Here is a 9,018-nt window from a genome sequence, read left to right as displayed (position 1 = left end):
TCATTTGGAAACTATTTATTGAACATTTGCAACCAGTTAAATACAGAACTCTTTTCTCTCTACATCCCTCAACAGCAGGGACTGGCTCCACTTCATTACACTCTTGAGAGGAGGGAATGTTACAGGACTTGGTAAGGCGCACACTGTGCTGGAAGTCTTTTGGCTTTCTTTCTTCTGATAATAAAGAGAAACGAAATCTGCCTCTCAAATGTCCAACTCTGCTTCCTCTCCTCGCAACTGTTTGACCTGCAGCCAGGTGCTTCTGTCAATCCATACAGCCCGTGGCAAAAATGACACAAATAGGAGGCGAGAAGAGAAAACTGGTATAGACTACTGAGAACAATCCCTACTGGATATAGTCTCAGATGTGTAGCCATGACTGAAAAGCTAAAAGTAAAATGATCAACATGAATATATTAGAAAAATGGCAATTAGTCTTTAATGAACACCTCGCCTCACCACCTCCCAAACAAGTTTTGGGTTATAAATTAAAACTGTCCAAATAAAATCAATTAACCAAGACTTTGGGCCCCTGTTCAGTTCCACTTCAAGACTGGAAAATCGTCATTGAAAAAAAAACAAATGGCACTTTTCAGTCTCTTGAACTGGAATCTAGAATCTCGACTCCAATGACATCGACCCCAACCCTAAAAAAAAAAATCAACTCTAATTTACATATATGGGTGAGGTGCTCTTCAAGCCTCTGCCATTTTAGCAGTTGTTCCCCAAGGGACAATGAGAAGGGGGGGCTCTGTGGTCTCTTGGGTGGGGTCGGGGTGAGGTGTGGGGCTAGGCCACGGTTTTGAAGGTCTGCAGTATGAGGTTGGTTTGGTGGATGAGCCGGTTTGCGCTGATGAAGACATTTATTGCCCTGGGAACAAAGAAAAATTATAGCTTGTGAAAACTCACTGGAGAACATCATATACACAGCACAACAGAGTGAGCAACAACTTTAGAACAAAAGTGGAAAAGCTGCCTTCCCTTATCTAATTGGTTAAGGATATTCAAATCTAAACAATAGGAGTAGAAGTCCTGCAAGCATGGATGCTCCTGTGACCCTCTCTAACAACTTTATCCACAGTTGACACAAAACAGGATGACACTTTGTTTGCACACGGACAAAAGTCATACCTTGGAACATTTTGCATTAGTTATTATTAATCTGATGATAACGAAGTATGAGCTAGTTCCTCCTACAAAACCACAAACACCAGTTTTCTCAAATAAGGACTGCAGTAACGTTAACATTTTGCCGCTTCAATTGCAATCTCCCACATCCCAAAATATGGAATCTTTTCACCCAATTTCTATAGTGGCTATATCTGAAATATTAACTGAAATAAAACTGAAATAAAACCCTCAACTTACCCACAACCACTTACCCACAACCATAAAGTTTCTGTGGTCACACTCATAAATTGCTCTTTGATGCAAGACCCCAAGTGCTTTAAACAGGGGGTTATCCAAACAGCACTACACACAAGTTATAGACCTCTTCAAAATTTCCTTTCATTGCTAAAATATTTGAAAAGTTTGCTGAGACAAGGTATTAGAGAAGCCCGATATTCCAGATAACTTTGGTTTCATCAATCTACTCCACCACTATTCTCCAAACCAGTGCTTCAAGTCCATAGTTCTAATTTCCACTGTTAATGTAGCATAAACTAGACATTTTTTAGTATAATACGTTAACAAATCTTAAATTATGCTTTATTATTCAACAATTTCTGAACCCGTTTCCTCTGTGTTTAGAAACCACTGCTTTCTTAACTTTTACTGTGAAATATCTTTATGCACACTATATGCAACAACGACCCGGCAGTTTTAGAAAATACATTTGCACATGTTTAACAGAGACACACATTATATGACAGGCACACAGAGCTTACCAACTCTTTTTTATGTTTTAATGCAATTCAAGATTCAATAGAATCTGTCTTTAAAAACAGGGTACTGATTAGCTGAGGCATAACACGTGGTGCCATACTTACTTTCCATCTTTGAAGTATGTTTTGAGGGTGTCACTGAAACTTTTGGAGTATTTCACAAACTCCTTTTTCTGGTGCTCCAGGGCCTTGCCGAGCAGAAAATAAAGCAAAAACATCCATTTGAAATGAGGGGAAAATGTGAAATAATTCAAGTAGTAGTAATTGTAGCGTATTCATTACTCACTCTGCGATTCTGGTACTGATATTTTTTAATGACATTGTTGACTGTGTCCAGGAGCTCTTTTATGGCGCTGGCAATGTCTCTGTGAAGTAAAATGAAACACTTTTTTTTTCAACACAAATTCAACCAAGAAGCTAAAGGATAAAATCGGAAACAAGCACTACCTCAACCCCTTCCCCCGATATATCTCAAACATCTATTAGAGGTGTCCGCTAGAGCTTGTTGGACGGATCTAAATATCGACAGTATTGATACCAACGCAGGTATTGGTATCAGATAGATACTAGCAATACTGAATTTATGCAAACTCAGTATATAGCCTACTGAATTATGTTAAATCAATAATCTTTTTTAGGAAACTGGAATGAACTATGAACACTATGAAAAATGTTTGAACATTTTGCTCAATATTTCTCCAAAGGTCTTCAATGATTGTTGTAGAATTTTCAAAGGTGTTTTGCTACACAATTTCAAACAAAAGGGCCACAGGAAAAGTGTAAGGTGTCCATTTGGAAGATGTGACGGAAAATTTAAAACAGCTAATGGGCCTTAAGAAGAATGCAAGCATAAAAGAGCATATTTACCAGTTTTTATCCATCTTTGAACAATCTCCCTATAATGTTTATTAGAGCATAGAAAAGAAATCCAGCACTGCATTGTTATAAATGAACAGTTATAGCAAAAAAAATAGATCTCAACTCAGCAAATTTCAATGTATGATTCTTGAAATAGTTATTAAATATATAGATAAAGAGTCACGCATCTTATAAGGAAGAGAAAGTGACAATTTCAACCACAAACACCTGCATTTTAGTAGTATGCAAATACTATGGTGCCCATTTCTAATTGTGTGGAGAGAGAATGGTAAGATTGCATATGTGCAATTCTGCTTTCATTTGTAATTTGGCCTTTGCAAATATTTTTATTGTATGAAGAGTGTTTTGGTATGAAAGCAAAACAAACCCCAAAAAGAATTATGTTGCATAGGCTCTACGGGTTGCAAAGCTGGTGGAAACCCTGGAGCGTGTGTGTGCATTCGCACTCACTTGATAGTTTGTAGGAAGCGTACTCTGTCATTGATCTCATCTGGGATTTTGCTGAGGATGTGTTTAAGAGCTCTGGCCTTCTCATTTAGGTCCTGGAACTCCTGCTCAGGTCGGTCAATCATGAACTCTGCAGGTGGGATGAAAAAACAAAACAAAAAAACGAAACACACACACACACACACACACACACAAAAAAAAGATGTTTAGCACACCCACAAAGACTAGATGATTTACAACATCTAACAGAGCATCTTAACGTAGCATCTAAAGTGAGGCTGTATCGAAAAACAACACAAGCCTGTACTTGCACTGACATTAGCACAATTAGATGCATGAAAATACCATTAAGCAGCACAGCATCTTAGAAACATCTCATAGAAATCTGTGTGCACCAGAGAGAAAAACTAATTCATGCCTCTCTACAGATTTTGAATTGCATAAAGGTGTCTTATTATCAACTGCAAAAATCAAGCTGTTTTGTGTGTGTGTGTAAATGTGTGTGTAGATGTAGAATTATGTTTTTCATAAGCTGCCAAACCAAAAAACTTTAGAATTTTGTATCAATTCTAGTTTTAACTTTCTAACTAGAAACTCAACTGACTGTTTCAACCCTCAGGTGTTTCCTGCAGAGTACACGCATTTTCCCATAAACTTCCAAAAGCGTGGGAGCAAACAATGTTTGCTTTAATAAAGAACAGAACAGATGTTCAGTGTTAAACCAATTAACTATTAGACATTGCCCGGTGCATGCGTAACAATCAAGTTTCTCTGAATCATTAGACACACTGTCAGTACTGCAAATACAGTTTGCTTTGGCAAGATTAGAGGACACATGACTGTATCTTTGTGAGTCAACATATAATGTGACAACACAAGCCTTTCTGAGAATATAACACATTTACAAGGTGAAGTCAAGAACATTTCAGAGCTGCAACGCATGTGTGAAAATGGCGTCTCTCTACTCACCTTCCACATCATCAGCTGCCATACGCAGCAGGGATTCAGTGAAGTTGATTTGGACGTTTTTTTTCTCCAAGATCTTCATTATGATGTCCTGAGTCAGGCCGGGGTTCTCCCTCTCCGCCTGACAGAAGAGGAGAGTCATACATGCGAGGTGAGCAAGACAAACAAGGCGCTCGGTTTGTCTTCTCCAATAAAAGCACCAAGGGGGCTTAGCTGAAGGCGCATAGGACAGAGTCAGAAATGTATTGAAAGTCAGGTGTCCCCTGTGACGCGCTCAGATGAATGTACAAAAGCTCTCCACCTGAATAATTCAACAAGGCAGGAAGCAGCGAGGGCAGCAGAGAGCCTAATCAGAGAGACAAGTGAACAAAAGCCCCACAAATGCCAAAGTAAAACAGCTGTAAAGGGATCAAATCTCCCTTTGGTTTGTATAATGATAAAGCAGCTTCAACTCTATTAAAATTTCATTTGCACACACACACACACACACAGTTAACATAACTGGCATCTGGAGTGGTATAGAAGCAATCTATGCCTATACCACTGTGCTTCTATTATCCCAGTGCAATCAGAAGGTTGCTCTGATATTAACAAAAACCTCTTCTGATCACTGCAGGCTGGTGTCCAAATCACAGCATGAGTGTGAATATCAGTGCCTCTCATGTTCTATTAATACCTGCTGAGTTAATTCATTTAAACACTAAGTATGAAAACTGAGGTGCTCAAGTTTAAGGAACATAAAAAAAACCTAATGCATAACTGATAATAAAGGTAAGAGTGCTAAGAGTTTTTTCCCCACATCTCTGGCCAGCTCCATTTCTAACAAACAAAAGGAAAAATACAGACAAATGAAAGCAGTAACATAATTAATTTTACAACGAGGAAAAAGAACCTATCCTGTGACATTAAAAGTTAGTAGAAATAAAATCTGGAAAAAAAACTGGACTTTGTATTTCACCAAAAAATAAACAAATAAATCAGATAAGCACACAGCTGATTTTGACTACTTCCGAGTTAAAAAACAATAGAAGTTGCCCTGGATAATACACATATCTAACAATTAAAATTAAAATTTACAAAACTGACTTAACTTTTTATTCAGTATTACCCAAAGTGAGTGACTGAACCCACACTCTCATCAAAAAAAATAAAACCTAAAGATGATTTTACCACAGACTTCTATAGGTGTGGAGCCTTTTGCAACCACATGGATTGCCCCCTGGTGGTCATTAAAAAGAATGCAGGTTGAATATACTTCAGAAGCCAAACAGAAGCTACAACCAACTCTTACGCAGCTTCTCTCTTTGTAACCTATCTTTGTTTGCATCAGACACACATTTTGCAATGACCCAGTTATCATGCCAGTCAAGGAGAATACATGCCCCTTGTTATTCTGCCAAAGCAACAAACTCATTATTGGTGAGGGCATCAGACAAAAAGCAGATGCACCTGCAAAGTGTCACGCGAGCTGGAATGCAGCCTAGGTATAACAACCAACATCAAGCAATACTTCATGTCTCGGGCCTTCTGCCTGATACACAGTCTTACCTTTATGAAGGCTGCTCTGAGAGTCTGAGCTGCTGATAGGTTGATCCTCTCCAGCTAAAAAGGGGGGAAAGCAAACATGTTGATGCCAAATCTGGACATGCTGCGCCCATCACAGGTTTTCATCCTAAATTAAAGCATTCTGATTAAAGATGTCAGGTCAGGTTTATACAGTCTTGCGTTAAACTTAACAGTAGTTACGTGTGAAAAGCATCAAATACGTTTGGTTTTGGTATGTCTTTGATCAGCTCCCTGTAGGTGGGTATCTATCATGTCATCAAAGGAGAGCACATAATCACTTAATCACAATTTTTATTTTGATACATTTATGAAAACACTTAGACACGTAAAACTTTACACAACTGTATTTAAATACACGACACATATATATAATAAAGTCAATTCTAACCAGGCAAAAACTTCAAGTCAAAGAAGTTACGCAAACAAATTTAACAACTAAATTCCAAATAAATAAAGTATAATTTATTTATAAAAATATATTTTTAAAAAGTAGTATAACATATTTTGTATAGATTCAAACTGTTTTAAATTATTGGGAAACAAACCCACAAGTACATAAACTAAAAATTAAGAACACTCTGGTAGAAACTCTGGTACAGATGAGACAAACCTTTGTGTTCTTTTGGTCAACAGCGGTTTATACCTAGAAATTCTCCCATATGCCATTTTTTCTTATTGTTATATCATGAAAAATGGCCTTAACTGAAGCAAATCAGGGCTGCAGTCCTGCAGTACGCTGATTGTGCTTTTGGGGTATTTTTGATAGGCTGCCCACTCCTGGGATGGTTCACCACTGCTCCATGTTTTCTCCATTTGTGCATAATGGTTCTCACTTTGATTTACTGGAGTCCTAAAGCCTTAGAAAGTGAATAATCCTTTCCAGACTGACATTTTCGTCTCTTGACTTTCTTAAGATCTTGGTATGATGTGTTTCTTTACGAGATCATTTAGCCTACCTCACTTTGTCTGACAGGTTCTATTTAAGAGATTCTTGATTTGCCAAGTAATCAGGTCTGGGTGTGGCTAGTGACATTCTACTCAGCTTTCCAAAAAATGTGGTTAATCAAAGTTGAGTTTCTCCCTTATTAAATGAAATAATCATTTTAAAACTGCATTCTGTATTTACTTCTGTTATCGTTTTCCAATATCTACATTTGTTTGTTGATCCAAAACATGTAACTGTATGTAATATGCAAAAAAAACCAAACAAACAAAAAAAACAGGAAGTGAGCAAATACTTGTTCACAGCACTGTATATGCATCTTTGTCTCTGCTATGTCGATTCATTATTATAATCACCTGCTATATGGATACATTTTCAAATGTGTTACTGGGTCTCTGGTTTCTCATACAGGCATGCTGATGCTGATAGCTTCCCTGGACATCTCCTGATGAGGGGATGTCCAGGCAAACTATCAGCGCCTTTGTCCGCAGCATGTGATATTTTACCTCATTGAAAACTGGATACATCACGGCGTACAGCGTCATGGATACCATGGAGTTTGTCTCCGCTTCATTCTTCATCTCCTCCATTGTCATCCTCCAGGGAGGAGCAGCTCTGGTTGTAACAGTGAGGAAGAATCTGCAGCTCACATACACTCACACATACACTCAACCAGTCACACACACACACGCTCAAAACCACCCAAACTCCAGAGTATAGTAGCCTGAAGAAGAAAAATGTGAGACAGTAAAACAGTGTAAACAAAGAGACTGGATTTATAAAAGTACACAACTAAAACTCCCCAACACCCTAACAAACATATGAAATAATAAATATAACTTATAAAATCACTATGACACATTCCTTATAACCTCTATTTTTATTTGGTATTTATGCACTGTAATGTCTAATTCATTAATCTCAGATATTTATTCTACAATGCTGCTTTCTATTAGTTCATAAAGCTCTCAATGGCTTGCCTCCCTCCCTATCTCTGACTCAATGTTAACCCAATCAAACCTCTCAGGTCATCAAGTGCAGATCTTTTAAATATTTCTCAAATCAGATCCAAGTTTTCCGAGTGGTCTTTCTGCTACTGTGCTCCTGTTCTTTGGAACAAGCTGCTCGCTGACTCAAAACCTTGGGTTTTCCCATAAAGTTTTATTTTGCCATTTTGACTGCCTTAAGAGACTGTCAAACCTACGCAGGTTTTCTATTTTCTATATAAATAAAGCTGGCATTGCCAGCAAACACTGCTCTTTTGTGAGTCTGGAGAAGGGGAGTGGCACAGTTACCTGGCTGATGACAGCAAACCTTCAATGACCAAACAGCAACGTAAATATATGACAGTTGACGGAATTAAGAAGAGCTTATTACAAGCAAGACACCATTCATAATTCCGTTGATTCATATCAAAATATGTAAACGCCCAAAAGGAATGACAGAACAACAAAAAAGTTTGGAGATGTAGATCAGACATTAGCCTCCTAAATACCATTTGGGGTATTCAGCTAGGCTAGCCAAATATCTCTCGATGTCATTACGTTTACATTAAAACAAATGTTTAGATTTTTTTTTCAAAGTCATAAACTAGATTAACATTACTATTTTTCAACCAAACGCGATGGTAGCTGGCAAACCCAACCACTTAAGCAGCTTACTGGATGTATACAAGTCCAGGTATTTGAGACTCGGCTAACTGGACGTAGCTAACCGAGTAGATATAAAGTAGACGTTACATTGAACTGGCTATTTTTCTTAAGACTGTTAAAATCAAGAGTCAGAACAACAAATGGGTGGGTATAGTATTATATTTATCGCAAGCTACCCGTAAAGATATCAACCTGAGGCCTATGGCCGAGCATATCGATGGTAGCGAACTGCTAGCAGTGAAGAGCCGAGCTTCCGTGCTAGCTCTGGTAATTTCTGGATTTATATTTTTTGAGATCCTAAAACACGCCAACCGGCTGGTTTGGGCAAATGTGTACATTACAGTACGTGTCAAAAATGTGAGCAGGTATCTACCTTTTGTCTGACTTCGTAAATGGGATGGTTACGCCGTCGATAGCCTTTTTAGCTGCTGTGTTTTCTCTACAACTTAAGGCGGAAGTTTTTTAGGACTGGCCCAAGCGACATCTTCCGGCCCGTTGCTACGTAAACACACACCGTCCAATCAAAGAGCGGATAAATTAAGCGACTCTGACGTCATTTAAATAGTTACATTGTACACGTAGTAGAGTTTTGAGTTACTTTGCGGAAGTCTTGTCTTCTCATGATAAAAATATCACACGGGCGTTTCTCTCCTTCGGACTCAGTAAGTTCTTAGGGGAG

The 9,018-nt window shown here is 38.2% G+C and overlaps 1 protein-coding gene across 1 annotated transcript; it reads right to left on the bottom strand.

The window, feature by feature from the left end:
- pdcd10b (programmed cell death 10b) lies at nucleotides 1-8,859 on the bottom strand. The gene is made up of 8 exons (XM_006798371.3): nucleotides 8,713-8,859; nucleotides 7,194-7,411; nucleotides 5,727-5,780; nucleotides 4,182-4,299; nucleotides 3,216-3,342; nucleotides 2,173-2,251; nucleotides 1,992-2,074; nucleotides 1-871 (listed from the first exon to the last, which is right to left on the bottom strand). Exons 2-8 carry the CDS (start codon nucleotides 7,281-7,283, stop codon nucleotides 790-792), a joined length of 633 nt encoding a protein of 210 aa, XP_006798434.1. The 5' UTR covers nucleotides 7,284-7,411; nucleotides 8,713-8,859; the 3' UTR covers nucleotides 1-789.
- Between the last annotated feature and the right edge of the window lie 159 nt (nucleotides 8,860-9,018).

This window comes from Neolamprologus brichardi, chromosome 19 (genome assembly GCF_056152115.1).
Source record: "Neolamprologus brichardi isolate AB-2024 chromosome 19, ASM5615211v1, whole genome shotgun sequence".
NCBI classification, from domain to species: domain Eukaryota; kingdom Metazoa; phylum Chordata; class Actinopteri; order Cichliformes; family Cichlidae; genus Neolamprologus; species Neolamprologus brichardi.
Note: the sequence above shows the minus strand (reverse complement) of the source record. Positions and strands in the feature narration are given on the sequence as shown.